The 19,126-nt window shown below is 62.3% G+C and overlaps 1 protein-coding gene across 1 annotated transcript; it reads left to right on the plus strand.

The window, feature by feature from the left end:
• The first annotated feature begins 1,037 nt into the window (after positions 1-1,037).
• On the plus strand, positions 1,038-16,321 carry MYO1F (myosin IF). Its single transcript, XM_032092999.1, has 28 exons — positions 1,038-1,144; positions 4,538-4,675; positions 6,425-6,514; positions 6,992-7,086; positions 7,617-7,704; positions 7,897-7,986; positions 8,499-8,630; positions 8,710-8,844; positions 8,922-9,054; positions 9,578-9,774; positions 9,868-9,948; positions 10,144-10,230; positions 10,389-10,475; positions 10,816-10,983; positions 11,065-11,150; positions 11,521-11,602; positions 11,705-11,811; positions 12,031-12,129; positions 12,660-12,804; positions 12,902-13,016; positions 13,614-13,783; positions 13,917-14,062; positions 14,347-14,493; positions 14,573-14,721; positions 14,952-15,035; positions 15,125-15,326; positions 15,716-15,882; positions 15,959-16,321. Exons 1-28 carry the CDS (start codon positions 1,142-1,144, stop codon positions 16,033-16,035), a joined length of 3,300 nt encoding a protein of 1,099 aa, XP_031948890.1. The 5' UTR covers positions 1,038-1,141; the 3' UTR covers positions 16,036-16,321.
• Positions 16,322-19,126: the final 2,805 nt, after the last annotated feature.

Genomic DNA, 19,126 nt, shown 5'->3' on the forward strand with positions numbered 1-19,126 from the left:
TGGGGATGCAGCCAGAGCTGCTCCAGGATATGTGGGAACACTTTCCCCCTTGGCACCCCATGGCACAGAGAGCCTGTGTTGGTAATGCTGGGCCAGCAGGGGAGGGGGGATTCTGCCCCTCTGCCCCGCTCAGCTGAGACCCCACCTGCAGAGCTGCCCCAGCCCTGGGGAACAACATCAGGAGCACGGGGAGCTGCTGGAGCCACTCCAGAGGAGGCCATGGAGATGGAGCCCCTCTGCTCTGGAGCCAGGCTGGGAGAGCTGCGGGTGCTCACCTGGAGAGGAGAAGGCTCCAGGGAGAGCTCCGAGCCCCTTGCAGGGCCTAAAGGGGCTCCAGGAGAGCTGCAGAGGGACTGGGGACAGGGAATGGAGGGCCAGGACCCAGGGAATGGCTTCCCAGTGCCAGAGGGCAGGGCTGGATGGGATCTTGGGCAGGAATTGTTCCCTGGGAGGGTGGGCAGGCCCTGGCACAGGGTGCCCAGAGCAGCTGGGGCTGCCCCTGGATCCCTGGCAGTGCCCAAGGCCAGGCTGGACATTGGGGCTTGGAGCAGCCTGGGACAGTGGGAGGTGTCCCTGCCCATGGCAGGGGTGGGATGGGATGGGCTTTAAGGTCCCTTCCCACCCAAACCCTTCTGTGACTCTGCAGGGGACAGTGGGGACATGGTGGCCCAGAATTCTGCTTTTCTCTGCACCTCAAGAGGGGCCTCTTTTATTAAAAACAAACAAACAAAAAAAAGCAGCAACCAAAAGCATCCTGCTCCTAAAGCCACCCCCAGCACTGACTGACCACCCCTGGACAGGTGACATCCAGCTGTCACCGCAGGGTGAGGGGAAAGGTCTCACCGAAGCTCTGAGCATCCCTGCCGGGCTCTGTCCAGCAGCCGCTCCCTCCCCAGCTCGGTGACACCGAGCAGCAGCAGAGGTGGTGACACCCAGGGCAGGGCCACCCCGAAGTCCCCTGGTAGCAAAGGCACCGTTGTCCTCGCCACCCCCACAAACGTGCAGAATGAGGAAGTGAGGGGAGGGAAAGTAATTCGTCACAATCAGCAGAAAGGCAAAAAAGAATCGCTCTGGGATGGCCCCGGGCCGGCGGTGACAGCAGCCCCGAGCGCCCCGGGCCGGGGAGGGACACGGGGACATCATGGTGAGTGCGAGCGGGGCCCTCCTGGGGACCCCACCCTGCTCCCCTCGGGCAGCCCGGGGTGTCACCTCCTGCTCTGCCACCTCAGGGCTGCCCCTGCCCTGCCCTGCCCTGCTCCCAGCGCGGTCCCTCGCTGCTTTGGGAGGTGCCAGGGGCCTGCCCCATGTCCCTGCTGGAGAGGGGACGGTGCGGCCCAGCTTGGGGACGGGGGCTGGGGAGGCACCGGGGTGAGGAGCAGCCGGGGGTGGGTGTGGGGGGCTGGGGGCTGCTGTCCCCCAGGACAGGATGGGGACCGCCTGTCTGGCACAGAGAGGTTTGGATTTTGCCATCACTGCTGTGGCACCCACGGGACAGCTTTGTGTCCTCACTGGTGCTTCTGGTCTCAGCACTGGTGGTGCTGGTGGGGCAGACTGTGGGGTGGGGGTGGCAGCCCCAGGCCAGGAGGGACCCCCTGGGTGCTGGTCCCCATGGTCAGACCTTGCAGGCCCAGGGGCCAGGGGCTGCAGGGAGGATGTGGGGCTGCTGGGAGGGCAGCAGCCACTTCTGGAAGCTGATCTGGAGGCAGAAGAGGAAGATGAAAGCTCTCAGAATTAGGAAGATGCTCAGACTTGGGGTAAGGGGCTGCCACAGCTGAGTCCTTGCAGCTCACAGCTCTGCTCCCCCCGTGCCTGGGGGTGATGCTGTCCCCAGCTATTTGCACCCAGACAGGAAGGGGACAGGGGACAGTGGCCAGGCTGAAACCTTCTGCCGCCCACGCTTGTGGCTGTCACCTCTGAGAGGCTGCTCAGATGCTGTCACCGAAGATGCTTCCACTGTCCCCTCCTCGCCACCTGCAGTTTTTCTGTGGCTTCCTGAAGGACCAAGGGACTCTGCAGCCACGACCCGGACCCCTGCCAGGGCCCAGCCCCAGGGCCAGCCCCCATCCCCAACCCCTGCCCGTGCCTGGCTGTGACACTGATGTGACAAACTTGCTGCTGCTCCTCCTCCTCTCAAGGCTTTCTGGTGGTTTTAAGGTGTTGCTGCTTCTGGGCTCAGCCTATCTCGACTCAAAAGGTGCCACCTTGGGCTGCATCCGCTCCTTGCTCGAGGCTTGCAGGGTTCCTTTGTGGTTTGACCTCAGCTTTGAAGAAAAACACCATGTTTTGCAAGTGCTGCCGCAGGGCTGCTCCCCTCCCTGCCCAGGAGCATCCTGGCCCTGGGCACAGGGGTGGTGACAGTGCCCATCCCGCAGCTGGGGGTGCTGAGGGGCTCCTCATGTGTCACCTGTCACCTCTGGAGCAAAGTCCCTCATGCGCAGGGGCTGCAAAGGGCACCTGGAAGGTGGAGGGGGGACAAAAGCTTCTCCCTGCTTGGCATGAGGGTGGAATGGCTTGGTCCAGGCCCCCTTCCCTGGGCAGCTTTGGCCTGGGGCTGGACAGAGGAGGGGACTGAGAAACTGCTGCCCCAAACCTCTGGAATATTAATCTGTGCCCCCACTCCCCGCTGGGGTGTCACCTGCAGCCCCATCCCATGGGGGCTCCCTGGGCACCGAGCTCAGGCAGTACCAGGGTTTAAGGGATTCTAATTCCTCTGCATCCTGATTTTACCCAGTTCAGTGAACCCTGGCCCTGCAAACTGCCCGTGGCACGCTCAGGGAGGCCAGGCACGCTCAGTGCTCCCAGAAACAGGGCAGGAACACCCAGAGCTCTGCAGACAGCCAGGACAAACCCTTCATGTACCGTGAGGCGGTGTTTTCCTCGCAGCTGGGCTGCACCAGGTGCCCCAGCAGGGCCAGGAAAGCCCCTGAGCTGGGCCAGAGGAAGAGGAGGTGAAAACAGCACTGACAGCTCTGAGCAGTCGTGGGGCTGAAGGACAATTTCTGGGTGTCAGCTCGAAACCTTTGAGCTCTCAGTGCAGGAAATCCTATCTGCCTTAACGTGGCCTCGATCAGCAGCCCAGAGTTTGGGGTGATGGGGACAGGGCACAGAGGTGTTTGTCTGCCCATGGGCTCTCTCTCCCGAAGCCCAGGGTTTGGACCAGGCTGAGGTGAAGCTGGGAAGCTCCTGGGGTCTCTGGCAGCTCCCTGGGTGACACCACAGTGACCTGGAGAGGACGGCTGAGCCTGCCGGTGTTTTTCCAGATGGGTTTTCTGGGGGATATTAGGATGAAGGCAAGAAAAAGGCCCATAAACAACAACCAGGAGGAAGAGGAGAAGCTCCCTGAGTGGTGTCAGGCTGTGTGAGCAGCCCTGGACCCCCTGAGCCCCCTGAGCTGACCCAGCTCTGTGCACCCCAAGAGGAGGTGGTGGGACAACACAGCCAGAAGCCCCTTCAGCAGCTGTGGGGGCTTGACTTGCATTTGGGGTTTGGAGAGGGGGCACAGGGGGTGTTTGGGGTTGCAGAGCCCAGGGAGGAGGGAGATGGACAGGGGAGCAGCACGTGGTGGAGCCGGCTTGTGACAAACACCCCAGGGTGGTGGTGGGGGGGTGGGGGCACCCAGCAAAAATCAGGGGCTGCCGGGAGCCTCCAAAGGTGTCAGGATCCAGAATCCTGAAATCTTGAGAGCCTGCAGGAAATTCAAGCAAAAGGGGAAGAGAAGAAGAAAAGGGAACTGGAAAGAGTAAGAGGCCAGGGCTGATGGGGGAGAAGTGAAATCGGTGACAGGAGCAAGGGGGGTGAAAGAGGAACCGCGGGGATGGGGACAGAGGGGCCACAGACCAGTCTAGATGGGGCATCCCCTCCTGGGCACCGTGCCGGGGGCCACATGGGCACCACAGCTGTGCCCAGCTTGTTTCTGGAGACATCGAGGGTGAGGGAAGGCCTTTGGATGGCTTTTGCATGATGAAATCCCCCCCTCCCAGCCCAGGGCTGTGTTTACCCCACAAGGGCTGAAATCCCAGCCCAGTTCTGCTGCTGCCCCACAGCCCCCAGGGGACAGAGCTGGGCGAGTTGGGGATAGCTGGGCAGAGGGTGCTGGCATCTTCCTGGGCAGAGCGAAGGGGGACAGCGGCACAGTGGTGCAAGGAGGATGTGGGGGTGCAGAGGATGCCACCACCACCCTTCCCCTGCGTTGTTCTGGCTCACAATCTCTGCATCAACTGCTTCTTTATCCTTCATTAACCCGGGTGAGGGGGGCTGGGGCAGCTCCTGTCTGCTCCTCTCCGGCTGCCCGGAGGTGAGGAGCCATCTAGAGGGTTGGGACAAGCCCCAGAGCACTGAATTTCCAGCTTTGAGAGTTCCCAGGGTGGTCAAACCCCTCCGTTTGCACCGCGAGGTGCCTGGTTTGGAGTGACAGCTGAGCCGGGGACCGGTCCCAGCTGCCGGCAGCTCCGGGGGTCAGAGCCAGCCCTGGTGGCAGGAGGTGGCCCTGGTGGCAGGAGGCGGCCCCGGCACAGTCGCTGTGTCCCTGTGCCCCCAGGGCAGCAAGGAGCGCTTCCACTGGCAGAGCCACAATGTCAAGCAGAGCGGCGTGGACGACATGGTGCTGCTGTCCAAGATCTCCGAGGAGGCCATCGTGGAGAACCTCAAGAAGCGTTTCATGGACGATTTCATCTTTGTATCCTTGCCCAGGCAGTGGGGACAGGCACAGGGAGCAGCAGGGATGGGCTCCTAGGCTTTGTCGGGGCGCGGCAAACTGGAGCTGCCCCAGCGCTTGCTGTGTCCTGTGTCCTGCTGGGACGGGATTGGGATGGGCTGGGGGAACGTCGCCATTCCCGAGCTGAGCTGCACTTGGCAGAGACACAGCACCCAAACCCCCTGTCCTGCCATGCCCCAGGACCCACTTTGGTCCTTCCTTTGCAGCCACAGAGCCCCGAGCAAAGCCCCGCAGTGTCCCTCTGTCCCTGCACACCGGGAACCCCCTGCCTGTGACGGGGGTGGCAGCAGTCTCCCCGGTGGCAGCAGTGACCATCGTCCCCTGTTGGTGTCACCCACCCCCAGCGATGCCCACAGCATGTCCTGGCTGCTCTGCACCCCCCACAAATCCAGGCAAGCCCCGGGTGGAGCGGGAGCATCCCCGCAGGCACGAGGCGGAGGTGCCACCCCTCGTCCCCAGCGGTGCCAGGACACGGGGGACACCGTCACCCAGCGCAGGGGACACGGAGCGGCTCCAGCTCCCTGCTGCCATCCCTGAGCTGGCACTGCCGGGTGCCACAGCTCTGGAGGAGGACGGGGACGTGTCCCCAAGCCTTGCTCACCCCACACCCGCCTGGGGACGTGGCCCCGGTACCATCCCAGCTCGCTGCTCCCCAGTGCGGGGGTGGCTGTCCCTGCTGGGGACAAGGAGCAGAGCCCCGAGGGGCACAGCAGGGCACGGGGAGGGCTCAGCCCGGGCTGAGGCTCCTGCCCACGCCGCTGCATTTCCCCTGAAGATGTGACTCTGTCCTTACAAGGCGATGCTGTGACTCAGCCACCTCCCGCCACAGCCCCTGGGGCTTTGCACGCGTTTGGGGCTTGGTTTGGAGTTGGCTTTTTGGGTTTTTTTTTTTGGTTTTGGTTGTTGTTGTTGTTGTTGTTTGAGGGGAAAAATACCCCACGCAGCCTCTCTCTTCCTTTTTTTTTCTGTGCTGCTGCACGCAGAGCTCTGTCCAACCATGACTCAACATCCCAAGCTTCTGCATTTCGCAGAAAAGCTCCCTCTTCCTGCCCTCCGGCTGCTCGCCCCCTGCCTCACTGTCCCACTGCCAGCTGGGACACAAATAGGATATCAAAGGCTTGGGATGACCCCACCTGCTCCATCCCCAACCTCCATCTCCTCGCCGTGCTGGGGGCTCATCCCCACCCCGCTGCCGCACCAATTCCAGGTGCAATTCCCTGCTTTTCCGTGCCTCTGCCCGCACTGAGTGACTCGGGGATGCTGCCGGGAAGGCAGCAGAGTGGCTGCTGGGCAGGGAAAGGCAGGAGCTGCAGTTCCTCTCCTCTTCGTGCCTCAGTTTCCCTGGATGTAATACCAGGATGGGCTCCTGCTGCAAAAGGAGCGTGAGCAGAGGGTGAATTCCAGGAGGCTGCGGGATGCTGGAGAAGCTTTTGGAGCCAATCCTCAGCCAGGCCAGGGAGTTGAGGGGATGCTCCTACAGCCATCACACCCCAGGGGACACTCCGGGGCCGAGGACACGCTGGGAGTGCCCCAAGCCACGGCAGCAGAGCAGCTCTGCCTGTGCCGAGCTGGAATCCCTCGTGGCATTCCTGGTGCAGCTGCCAGGACGTGGCAGGGACCCCATACCCACCTTCCTGCCTGCGGGGTGGGATTGGGCAGTGGGAAGGGGGGACATGGGACGGGACACACGGCCCTTGACCTGCTGCCCAGACCTACATCGGGCCCGTGCTGATCTCCGTGAACCCGTTCAAGCAGATGCCGTATTTCACCGACCGGGAGATCGAGCTGTACCAGGGCGCGGTGAGGCTGCCGGGGGCAATTCGGGGTTAATTCCGTGCAAAACCCCCAGGAGCGTCCCCTGAGGGTCCCCATCCTCCACAGCCCCGTGGCTGCTGCAGGGGTCAGTCTCCTAACGAGAGACCCAGCAGCAAATTCACATTCCTGGGAAATTCAGCTCAGAAATGCACACTAAAGCAACCCAAACATGGTAAAACACAGCTCAGCCCCAGCGAGCTTCCCAAGGAGGAGGGGAGGGTTAGGAAACCCCAGACACGCTGCTGATGAGCCGATGTTTGTGGGAAGAGGCTGACTGTCACAAGGGCACAGTGAGGGGGATTTGGGGAGCTGGGGGCTGCTCTGTGCTCAGCCCCGCTGTCCCTGTGCCTTGTTTAGGGTCAGTATGAGAAGATTGATTCCCCTGTGGGCAGTTAAGGGGTTTGGGGAAGGGAGCTGGGGGCTGCTCTGTGCTCAGCCCCATTGTCCCTGTCCCCCGGTTAGGCCCAGTATGAAAATCCCCCCCACATCTACGCCCTGACTGACAACATGTACCGGAACATGCTGATCGACGGGGAGAACCAGTGTGTCATCATCAGGTACTGGGGGACACTGGGGCACAGCTGGGGTATCACTGCCCCTGGGGACATCTGTCCCCACCACCCCTTCTCTCCAGTCCAGGGGTTTCCCAGCTAAGATGTAGCTGAAGAGTGGTGGCTCCTGGGCTCTGGGGTGTCTGGAGGAACCCCCTGGGCCACCAGGCAAGGCTGTGACCAGGGGGGTCCCAGGCAGGGCCAGAGCCTTGTGCAATGCAGCTCTCCGGGGCAGTGTTGCAAGGGGGATGGTCAGGATGTGGGGCAAGGCCGGACACTTCCCTCTGCGGCTCCCAAGTCTCCCTCCTCCTCTTCTAAATCCGGTGACAAGAAATTCAATGTCGCCTGGAGCAGCTCAGCGAGCCACGCTTTGCTCACAGCGATACCCCTGGGCAGCCCCGTCCAAGGGGGGTGGCCACAGTCCCCAAAACTCGCTGTCACCCTCTGGTCCTGCTCCAGGACCCACCCCAAAACCCTCAGGACGGGTGGCTCTAGTGGGGGCATTTCACATCTCCTCTGCTTTGGCGTTTGCACAGCGGAGAAAGCGGAGCTGGGAAAACGGTGGCAGCAAAATACATCATGGGCTACATCTCCAAAGTGTCTGGGGGTGGGGAGAAGGTCCAGGTAGGTCTGTTGTCCCCCCTGCCACCTATCATGTCACCTCCCAACTGACCCCCACCACGCCGGCCCATAATCCCCAGAGCTGATGGTGGCACTGTGGCCACTCCAGACCTGGGGACACGCAAAGCCCCAGATCTGTCCCCAGGCCTGGAGGGGGACCCAGCTGTGCTCAGCCCTCCCCTGCTCTGTCCCCAGCACGTGAAGGACATCATCCTGCAGTCTAACCCGCTGCTGGAGGCCTTTGGAAATGCCAAAACTGTCCGGAACAACAACTCCAGCCGCTTTGTAAGTGCCAGGGCAGTCGCAGGCGGGTGCAGGGGGTCAGCGCTGCAGCACAGTCACTGACCCAGCTGGGTTGGAAAGTTGACCTTTGAGATCGAGTCCAACACTGCCAAGGCCACCACTGGGCCATGTCCCCAAGTGCCACATCCACACGGCTTTTAAATCCCTGCAGGGATGGTGACTCCACCACAATCTGTTCCAGTGCCTGACCATGCTTTCAGTGAAGGATTTTTTCCTCATATCCAATCTAAATCTCCCCTGGGGCAACGTGAGGCTGTTTCCTCTTGTCCTGTCGCCTGTCACCTGGGAGAAGAGACTGACCCCACCTGGCTCCAACCTCCTTTGGGGCAGTTGAGAGAGCGATGAGGTCTCCACATGAACCATAAAGTCTTCAGCCAGGGATTGCAAATCCCAGCATCCCAAAAAATGCAGTGGGGAAGGGGTTGAGGAGAATGAGGAATGAGGAATCCCCCCAGCCATGGCCACAGCTCTGAGCAGGATCTGTGCCGGAGCAGGGAAAATACTTCGAGATCCAGTTCAGCCGGGGCGGAGAACCCGACGGGGGCAAGATCTCCAACTTCCTGCTGGAGAAGTCGCGCGTGGTGAGCCAGAACGAGTGTGAGAGGAATTTCCACATCTACTATCAGGTATGGGGGTGGCCTGAAGCCACCGGGCTGCAGAGGGAGGCCAGGAGCTGGGTGACCACAGCCCCGTGTCCCCTCCCAGCTCATCCAAGGGGCATCCCAAGAGCAGCGGCAGAATTTGGGCATCATGAGCCCGGATTATTACTTCTACCTGAACCAGACAGACACCTACCAGGTGGAGGGCACAGATGACCGCAGCGACTTCCATGAGACCGTGGTGAGTGCCCGGGAGGGAGGGGAGTCCCCAAAGGCTCTGGGGCCGGGCGGGGGCTCACGGGGTCCCTGCACCCCCAGAACGCCATGCAGGTCATCGGCATCCGCGGCGAGGACCAGCAGCTGGTGCTGCAGATCGTGGCAGGGATCCTGCACCTGGGCAACATCAGCTTCCGCGAGGAGGGCAACTACGCCCGGGTGGAGAACGCTGACTGTGAGTAGCCAAGCGGCTCCAGGGGACAGCTGGGGACGGTCACAGGGACCCTCAGGAATGAGTGGCAAACTGGCAATGGAATCGTCTGCCCGGGGAGGTGGTGGAGTCACCGTCCCTGGATGTGTTTAAAAAAGGACTGGACGTGGCACTCAGTGCCGTGGTTTAGTTGATGAGGAGGTGTTAAGGTCGTAGGCTGGACTTGATGATCTCAAAGGTCTTTTCCAACCTAGTTCATCCTTTGATTCTGTGGCTGTGTCACAAATCCCCTGGTGGAGGAGGGAGGCAGCAGCAGCACCTTCCCCATGTTAGACATGGGGAAACTGAGGCAGCGAGCAACTGGCTCAGCCAGAACTTAATTAGCCAGGGGTGATGGCAGGTGTCACTTTGGGAGAGGAAGGACGCATCCCATGTCCCCAGTCATTGTGCCACTGCTGTCCTTCGCACTTGGATGGGGCTGAGGGCTTCAACCGTGGCTGGAGCCGGGTGGGGAGGACACAGCCCTGACCACCCCCGCTCTGCCCAGCCCTGGCCTTCCCTGCCTACCTGCTGGGGGTCGACCAGGAGCGCCTCAACGAGAAGGTCACCAGCAGGAAAATGGACAGCAAGTGGGGCGGCCGCTCCGAGTCCATCACCGTCACCCTCAACGTGGAGCAGGCGGCCTACACCCGCGACGCGCTGGCCAAGGGGCTCTACGCCCGCGTCTTCGACTTCCTCGTGGAGGTGCGTGGGCCTGAGAGGGGATGGTCACCCCCTGCTCCAGGATCCAGCCAATCCCACCGCCCTGCACCCACACTGTCCCCTCTGTCCCCGCAGTCCATCAACCGGGCGATGCAGAAGCCATACGAGGAGTACAGCATCGGGGTGCTGGACATCTATGGCTTCGAGATATTCCAGGTGTGTGTGGCTGTGCTGTAGGAGCCCAGCTGGGAATGTCCTGCCCTGCTCCCACAGCAAGGACAGCACCTGGATCAAGTGGCCTCGAGAAGGGTTCCTGGAGTAGCACCCAAGCACTGCAGGTTGGGATCCCCCCAATGAGCCAGAGGAGCAGAAGACAACTCAGCACCATTTTCTCTTCCATCTCCCATGCAGAAAAACGGCTTTGAGCAATTCTGCATTAACTTTGTGAACGAGAAGCTGCAGCAGATCTTCATCGAGCTCACCCTAAAGGCAGAGCAGGTACAGGGGGCTGGGCTGGGGACTGTGGGGCTGTGCCAGCACCGAATTCCTGCAGCCCAATTCCTGCAGCCCCCTCCTCCCCGGCACCACTGGAGCAGGGGGTCTGCAGCACATCCCAGGGGCTCGGGGCCCACCCAGCTGTCCCTGTGCTTCCCCAGGAGGAGTATGTGCAGGAGGGGATCAAGTGGACGCAGATCCAGTACTTCAACAACAAGGTGGTGTGTGACCTGATAGAGAACAAGCTGGTGAGTGGGGTCCCCTCTGCCGGGGAGGCTTTTTGGGGAGCAGAGGCACCCAGAGACAGGGGGCTGGGTGGGTGCTGAAACCAGTCCTGCCAGGGAGCAGAGAATCCCAGACTGGTTTGGGTTAGCAGGAACCTTAAAGCCCACCCAGTGCCACCCCTGCCATGGGCAGGGACACCTTCCACTATCCCAGGGTGCTCCAAGCGCCATCCAGCCCGGCCTTGGACACTTCCAGCACCCGTGAGAGAGCACCAGCTCTAAGCTGTGGCTCAGCAGGAAGCAGCAGTGCCCAGGTGCAGGATTGGGCCCTGCCACACCCATGGCTTCCCTGTCCCTGTCCCAGAACCCTCCCGGGATCATGAGTGTCCTGGATGACGTGTGTGCCACCATGCATGCCACGGGTGAGGGCGCCGACCAGACCCTGCTGCAGAAGCTGCAGGCGGCCGTGGGCACCCACGAGCACTTCAACAGCTGGAACTCAGGCTTTGTCATCCACCACTACGCTGGCAAGGTAGGCAGGGCACCCCAAACCCCACACCCTGTGCCCCACAGCCCCACCCACCGCAGCTGAGGTCCCCTCCTGTCCCATCAGGTGTCCTACGATGTGAACGGCTTCTGCGAGCGCAACCGGGACGTGCTGTTCACCGACCTGATCGAGCTCATGCAGAGCAGTGAATAGTGAGTCTGGCAGTGCTGGGGTCCTGCGGCACCCCAAAAGGGCTGGGGCACAGGGCAGAATCCTCAACATCCAGACCTTAAGGGCTGGTCCTGCCTTTGTGGGCATTACAGCTTTGCATCGCATCCTGCATCGCTCCATGGGCACTGGGGGTATCCCAGGGCTGGGCATAGTGGGATCATCCACCAGTGGGATCATCCACCACTGGGATCATCCACCAGCTCTGGTGGGTGGTCAGGGAGGAGGGACTCAGCCCCACAGTCCAGGATTTCCCAGCAGCAGAAGGCAGAGCTGGAGCTGGCCTCAGCTCAGGCCGTGCTGAGCCTGGGGACCCTGGCAGCTCTCACCTGGGGACTGTCACCTCCCTTCCAGCGGTTTCATCCGGATGCTTTTCCCAGAAAAACTTGATTCTGACAAAAAGGGAAGACCGACCACCGCAGGCTCCAAAATCAAGGTGTGTCCCATGGGCTGCAGAGCAGCAGCTCCTCTGGGGCGGTGGCAGGGACTGTGCTCCCACCGCCCCCTTTGATGCTACAGAGCTCGATATTTGCACCAGAAACAGGCCAACGACCTGGTGAACACACTCATGAAGTGCACCCCACACTACATCCGCTGCATCAAACCCAACGAGACCAAGAAACCGCGGGACTGGGAGGAGAGCAGGTAACCAGGAGCCCACAGAGCCCAGGGAACGCGACCCTGGGCATGGAGATGTGGCCAGGACCAGCTTTCCTCCAAAAACTGCAGCCCTGAGCTGGTCCCTCCGAGCTGTTCAGACCCAGCGGAGCACACGGGGCGTGTGGGGACACATTGCCCTCTTTAGGTGCATCTTTAGGTCCCCTCATGCCCTGTTGTCCCACATTGTCCCTCCCTGCTCCACAGGGTGAAGCACCAGGTCGAGTACTTGGGGTTGAAGGAGAACATCCGGGTGCGCCGGGCAGGGTTCGCCTACCGCCGCCTCTTCCACAAGTTCCTGCAACGGTGAGCGGCTGCTGGCGTGGGGCTGGCAGATCCCACAGCCCAGCCATGACCCACAGCACCTCATTAGAGGGAAATTCTTCCCTGTGAGGGTGGGGAGGCCCTGGCACAGCTTCACAGATTAAGAGAGTTGGGGGCATTCAACCCGGAGAGGAAAAGGCTCCAGGGAGACCTCAGAGCCCTTTCCAGACCCTAAAGGGGCTCCAGGAGAGCTGGAGAGGGACTGGGGACAGGGGATGGAGGGACAGGACACAGGGAATGGCTTCCCAGTGCCAGAGGGCAGGGCTGGATGGGATATTGGGAAGGAATTGTTCCCTGGGAGGGTGAGGAAGCCCTGGAATGGAATTCCCAGAGCAGCTGTGGCTGCCCCTGGATCCCTGGCAGTGTCCCAGGCCAGGCTGGCTGGGGCTTGGAGCAGAAGGGACAGTGGGAGGTGTCCCTGCCCACGGCAGATGATTGGAACAAGATGGGCTTTAAGATCCCTCCCAACCCAAACTATCGTGGGATTCTGTGACCCTGGTTTCTCTCCACAGCTATGCCATCCTCACCCCCGAGACGTGGCCGTCGTGGCGCGGGGACGAGCGCCAAGGGGTGCAGCACCTTCTGCGCTCGGTCAACATGGACCCAGACCAGTACCAGATGGGCCGGAGCAAGGTGTTCGTCAAGAACCCCGAGTCGGTGGGTGGCCCTGACCCCTCTGGGGACACTGCCCGTGGCTGGGCATCACTGGGGAGGGTTTGGGGTGTCCTGGCTCAGCACTGCCTGTCCCTGCCAGCTCTTCCTCCTCGAGGAGATGAGGGAGAGGAAATTCGACGGCTTCGCCCGGGTGATCCAGAAGGCCTGGCGCCGGCACATCGCCATCCGCAAATACGAGCAGATGAGAGAGGAGGGTAAGGCTGGGCAAAGACAGGGACACCCCAGAGCCCTTCTAGGGTGCCTTTCAGTGGGACAGCCCAGCTGTCAGAGCAGCAGCCTGGCTCCTGATCATGGCACTAATGGTGATTGGGTGATGGAGGAGCCAGCCCATGAGATGTTGGGACTCTTTTCCCACTCTGAAAGGAGAGCGCAGATTTCCTGCTCCTAGTTCCCGCCGTAGGACAGAACCAGATCCTTGTGCTGTCTCACTCGGCATTTCATGGCCTGCACAGGGATGTGTATCTGAGTATCTGACAGTCAGTGTTGGCAGAAGGATGGGACAAGCCACTGGTCCCTGACTGACCCCATCATGGGTTTTCCCAAGCGAGCAGCAAAAAATCAAGGAGGAAAAACCCAGAAAGCAGCTGGGTCCACCCCTCCTTCCCACAGCAGGAGGTTTTCTGAAGGCAGTTAATGGGTTTCAAAGCCAGCCAAGCTCAAGCAGCTGGGATTCCTCCCATGGCATAAAACAAGCCCCACTCCTTGCTGCCATGAACTATGGCTGGTTTGGGGGGCTCTGAGCCACCTGCACAGACCCCTGTCCGACCTGCCCCTCTTCGGGGTCCCTCCAGCTGCCAGCATCCTCTACAACTTCAAAGAGCGGCGCAGGAACAGCATCAACAGGAATTTTGTGGGTGATTACCTGGGCATGGAGGAGCGGCCGGAGCTGCGCCAGTTCCTGGCCAAGCGGGAGCGCATCGACTTCGCCGACTCCATCACCAAATACGACCGGAGGTTCAAGGTACATGGACACCCCTGGGGCTGGGGACCGGCCAAGCTGCAGCTCCTGCTGGCTTCCCTTGGGTGGGATGTGTGTGTGGGGCTTGTGTCCCCCAGCAAACCCCTCCTCACCCCCTTCTCCTGCCCTTTCCCAGCCCATCAAGCGGGATTTCATCCTCACCCCCAAGTACTTCTACCTGATCGGGCGGGAGAAGGTGAAGAAGGGGCCTGAGAAGGGGCAGATCAAGGAGGTGCTCAAGAAGAAGGTGGAGCTGCAGGCGGTGAGCGGCGTCTCGCTGAGGTGTGTCCCTCCCCATGGGCTCTGCACGGCTGGGCGTCTCCTCTCACCTCCAGCAGCCTCTCCACGGCCTGGTGCTCCCCAGTCCCTCATCCACAGGGGCATCCAGCCCTGAGGACGAGGCTCCCCACGGGGTGCTTTGCAGATGGGGCTTTGGATGTCGGGCAGTTTTCCAGCTAAATCGTCTCCAAATTTCGTGGTGGACCCAAGCCCAGTGGGGTCCCCAACTCTCCCCCAGCCCAGCTGGCACCAGCCCTGCCCCCCACTGACACTCCCATGTCCCCCAGCACCAGGCAGGATGACTTCTTCATCCTCCACGAGAACGGTGCTGACAATTTCTTGGAGTCCATCTTCAAGACGGAGCTGATCAGCCTCCTGTGCAAGCGCTTCGAGGAGCTCACCCACTCCAAGCTGCCCCTCTCCTTCAAGGACACGTAAGGATGGGGGCCAGGAGAGCGGACAAAGCAGGACAGGGTCCTGTTACCGCAGCCTCACGGCTTCTGTCACCCCCAGACTACAGTTTCGGGTGAAGAAGGAGGGCTGGGGCGGCGGTGGCACCCGCAACGTCACCTTCGTCAGAGGACAGGGCGACGTGGCCGCCCTCAAAGCTGGAGGCAAAACCCTTACGGTCAGCATCGGGGATGGGCTCCCCAGGAATGCCAGTGAGTGCCAGGGCACTGGGGGGTGGCAGAAGGGGGACGCAGGAACGCTGGGAGCATCAGGGAGGGCTGGGTGTACCCTGTGGGGTTTGTGTCTCACCCAGGAAGGAGCCATTTCTGCTCCGGGGATGGGGCAGCACGGGGAGCTTTGGGGAACAGGGTACAAATGGGGGGACAGCCCCTACAGCTGGCTCTGAGGACTGTCACCTAACGGGGGGCTCGTGTCCCCCCAGAGCCCACAAGGAAGGGGGCAGCGCAGGGCAGAGGTGGCAGCAGGTGTCCAGCGCCCTCCCGAAGTGCCCCACCGGCACCCAGAGGTGAGGAGGGGGTACCAGGGCGGGGGATTCCTGGGGGTGCAGGCCGTGCATGGCCCCCCTCTAATGCCCCCCGGGACGGGGTGTTCCAGGAGCCTGCAGGAACGGGGGTCCCCAGTTCCCCCACAGCGATGGCGGGGCCCAGAGGGACACCTACAAGATGCCCCAGAAGCAGACGCGGGGTCCCCCGGCCGCAGCTCTTCCCGCCCGCAGCGCCGGCCACCAGCCCAGGGCACGGCCCCCATCCGAGCACAACATGGACTTCCTGAACGTGCCTGACCAGGGGGTGGCCGGGTAGGTCCTGTCCCACGTCCCTCTCTCCCTGCCCCATCCTCCTCTTCCACTGCCACCAGCACCGGGAGATGCTTTCCCCTCTGAGGAGGGAACCAGAGTGGGGCAGTCTGGCTTTGCTGCAGGACACATCTCCCAGGCTCTTGTGCATCCCAGTTCTCCCAGTCCCTGCACTGGGAGCACCCACCTGCAGGCACAGAGCATCCTATGGGTGTGGGGCAGCAGGATGGGCAGCTCATCCTGCCCCAGTAGTCCCAGTCCTTGAACTGGGAGCACTCACCTGCAGGCACAGAGCACGCCATGGGTGTGGGGCAGCAGGGTGGGCAGGATGAGCAGCACATCCCCTGCCCTCCTGCCCTCCCGGTGAGGACTCCATCCCTCCCACCCCTCAGGATGCAGCGCCGGCGCAGCGTGAGCCAGCGGCCGCCCCCTGCCCGGCGGCCCAAGCCCCAGCCCAAGGCGGAGAGGCCGCGGTGCCAGGCGCTCTACCAGTACATCGGGCAGGACGTGGACGAGCTCAGCTTCAACGTTGGGGACGTCATTGACATCCTGATGGAAGGTACCAGGCTCCTGCCCTGCCCAGCTCCTCTCCCCGCTGTGCTGGCACCACACCTGACTTTTTATTCCCTTCCCAGATGCCTCCGGCTGGTGGAAAGGCCGGCTGCACGGCAAGGAAGGGCTTTTCCCTGGGAATTACGTGCAGAAGATCTGAGATGGAGGACAGGAGAGGGTCACCATCCTCCCACCCCACCTCCAGACGCTGTGCCCAAGGTGCCAGTGGTGGCCCTGTGAAGTTTTTCCAGCAACGCTGGCGTGGAGCGAGCGCTTCCTCAGGAGCCCCCCGGACTGTGCCGGTGCCAAGCGCTGGATCCCCTTTAGCTGGGGGTACCCCTGCAGCAAGGACGGGCTCTTTGCTGCTTGTTCGTACCCTGGGACTGAAACTGCCCCGTGGTATGAACAGATTCGTTGTTAATAATTATGGGAAATAACCAGACTCAGCGATTTTGACTCAAATATTGAATTTGGGGGTTGTATTTCACCCTGGTGCCAGCTCCCACTGTCGCTGTGTGACAAGAGCTGTGACAGGGCAGACACAGAGCAGAGGCAGCCCCGTTCCCCCCACAATGAACCCTCCAGAAAACGCTGAATACACAAACCAGCTGTCCCAGGGATCCGGCTCAGGCATCTCCACATCCCGCTGCGGCTCTGGATGGCTCAGCACAGCCGGGGCAGCGGCGAGGCAGAACAGGAGCAGGGTGCTGTCACCACTCCCTGATTTCTCCCAGGAAAACTCCAAGGATCTCTCAGACAAAGCCCACGGAGCTGTCACAGCTTTTCCTGGCGGTGTCACAGGGGTGCTGGGCCCCGCAGCTGGCGGGGGCCGGGGGTCTCATCCATGAGGGGCCAGGATCGATGCGTGGGGTGGCACCCGCGATGCTCGGCTGGCCCGGCTCCAGGGACATCCCAAAGCCCCGGGGCAGCGGGACAGCTGGGGCTGGGGGTGCTGCGTGGGGGCTGAGGCCCACCCGGGGCTGCTCCAGGAGGTTTTCAGCAGGGAGAGGGAAGAACAGGGCCGGAATGTCCGGCTCATGTCCGGCTCATGTCCGGCTTCCCCCGCTCCCCCCGCCAGGCCCTGCGCCGGAGGAAGTGACGACAGCCTGATCCCACAGAGCCCGGCCTGATCCCACAGCCAGCCCTCCTCTTCCTCCCTGATCCCACAGAGCCCGGCCTGATCCCACAGCCAGCCCTCCTCTTCCTCCCTGATCCCACAGAGCCCGGCCTGATCCCACAGCCAGCCCTCCTCTTCCTCCCTGATCCCACAGAGCCCGGCCTGATCCCACAGCCAGCCCTCCTCTTCCTCCCTGATCCCACAGAGCCCGGCCTGATCCCACAGCCAGCCCTCCTCTCCCTCCCTGATCCCACAGAGCCCGGCCTGATCCCACAGCCAGCCCTCCTCTTCCTCCCTGATCCCACAGAGCCCGGCCTGATCCCACAGCCAGCCCTCCTCTTCCTCCCTGATCCCACAGAGCCCGGCCTGATCCCACAGCCAGCCCTCCTCTCCCTCCCTGATCCCACAGAGCCCGGCCTGATCCCACAGCCAGCCCTCCTCTTCCTCCCTGATCCCACAGAGCCCGGCCTGATCCCACAGCCAGCCCTCCTCTTCCTCCCTGATCCCACAGAGCCCGGCCTGATCCCACAGCCAGCCCTCCTCTTCCTCCCTGATCCCACAGAGCCCGGCCTGATCCCACAGTCAGCCCTCCTCTTCCTCCCTGATCCCACAGAGCCCGGCCTGATCCCACAGCCAGCCCTCCTCTTCCTCCCTGATCCCACAGAGCCCGGCCTGATCCCACAGCCAGCCCTCCTCTCCCTCCCTGATCCCACAGAGCCCGGCCTGATCCCACAGCCAGCCCTCCTCTTCCTCCCTGATCCCACAGAGCCCGGCCTGATCCCACAGCCAGCCCTCCTCTTCCTCCCTGATCCCACAGAGCCCGGCCTGATCCAACACCCAGCCCTCCTCTTCCTCCTTCCCTGATCCCACAGAGCCTGGACTGATCCCACAGCCAGCCCTCCTCTTCCTCCCTGATCCCACAGAGCCCGGCCTGATCCCACAGCCAGCCCTCCTCTTCCTCCCTGATCCCACAGAGCCCGGCCTGATCCCACAGCCAGCCCTCCTCTTCCTCCCTGATCCAACACCCAGCCCTCCTCTTCCTCCTTCCCTGATCCCACAGAGCCTGGACTGATCCCACAAGGGGATCAGAGTGCAAGGGGGAGGTGTCTGGTTTTATTGTAATGAAAAACAGCGGCTTTGGAAGCTCTGGGGGTTTAGGAAACTCCTTCCTGCACCTTCCAGTCCTTCCTGGGGGCTGGGGGAGCAGGAATGGGGGGCACCACCCTGGCAGTGGGTGCTGGCAGTGGGAGCTGGGAGCTGGGCCAGCTCAGGCACTCCCTGGAGTGCTCCAAAGAGCTCCGGATGCTCCAAAGGGCTCCAGGGGCTCCCAGGAGTTTGGGGGTCTCTCAGGATCTTGGAGGGTCCAAGGAGCTTGGGCTGCTCCTCAGGGCCACACATGAGCTGGAGGGGTGTTCCCGGGAGTTTGGGGTGTTCCCGGGAGTTCAGGGTATTCCCAGGAGTCCGGGGTGTTCCCGGGAGTCCGGGGTGCTCCCAGGAGCTTGGGGTGCTCAGAGGGCCCTGGGATGCTCCGAGGGTCTCCCACAGGGCTCAGGGTCTGAGCACCCCAGGATGCTCTGATTCCCCCAGGATACTGCAAAGCCCCAGGATGCTCTGAGGATCCCAAGATGCTCCAAAGCCCCCAAAGCCTCAGGATGCCCCATGACCCCTGTCCCTGGAATGTTCCAAAGCCCCTGGGGTACTCTGAAGTCTCCCTGGATGCTCCAGAGCCCCAGGATGCTCAAAAAGCCCTGGGATGCTCCAAGGCCTTCAGGATGCCCAAGCCCCCGGGATATTCTGAGCCCCTGACATGATCCAAGACCCCAGGATGCTCCAGGGTCCTGGGATGCTCCAAAAGCTTCAGGACGCTCGGATATCTTTCCCTCTCCGGGATGCTCCAAAGCCCCCGGGATGCTCCAAATCCTCCGGGGTGCTTCGACACCCCCGGGATGCTCCAACACCCCCGGGATGCTCCCAAACCTCGGGATCCTCGAGCTGTCCGCAGCCGCTGGGATGCGGGGTGGGGAGAATCCCCCGGGAAAAGCAGCCGGGGCGGGGGGAGGGCAGCGGGGCGGGGCCGGTCCCCTCCCGAGGCCCCCGCCCGCCCTTCCGCACGTTCCTTCCTCCCCCCCCGTCA

The sequence above is a fragment of the Corvus moneduloides genome, chromosome 28, assembly GCF_009650955.1.
Source record: "Corvus moneduloides isolate bCorMon1 chromosome 28, bCorMon1.pri, whole genome shotgun sequence".
Lineage (NCBI taxonomy): Eukaryota > Metazoa > Chordata > Aves > Passeriformes > Corvidae > Corvus > Corvus moneduloides.

Excerpts from the sequence above, each read along its gene's own strand:
- MYO1F (XM_032092999.1), top strand. Across the intron at positions 4,676-6,424 it reads TCATGGACGATTTCATCTTT|ACCTACATCGGGCCCGTGCT; the intron begins GTATCCTTGCCC and ends CCTGCTGCCCAG. Across the intron at positions 10,231-10,388 it reads TCACCCTAAAGGCAGAGCAG|GAGGAGTATGTGCAGGAGGG; the intron begins GTACAGGGGGCT and ends GTGCTTCCCCAG.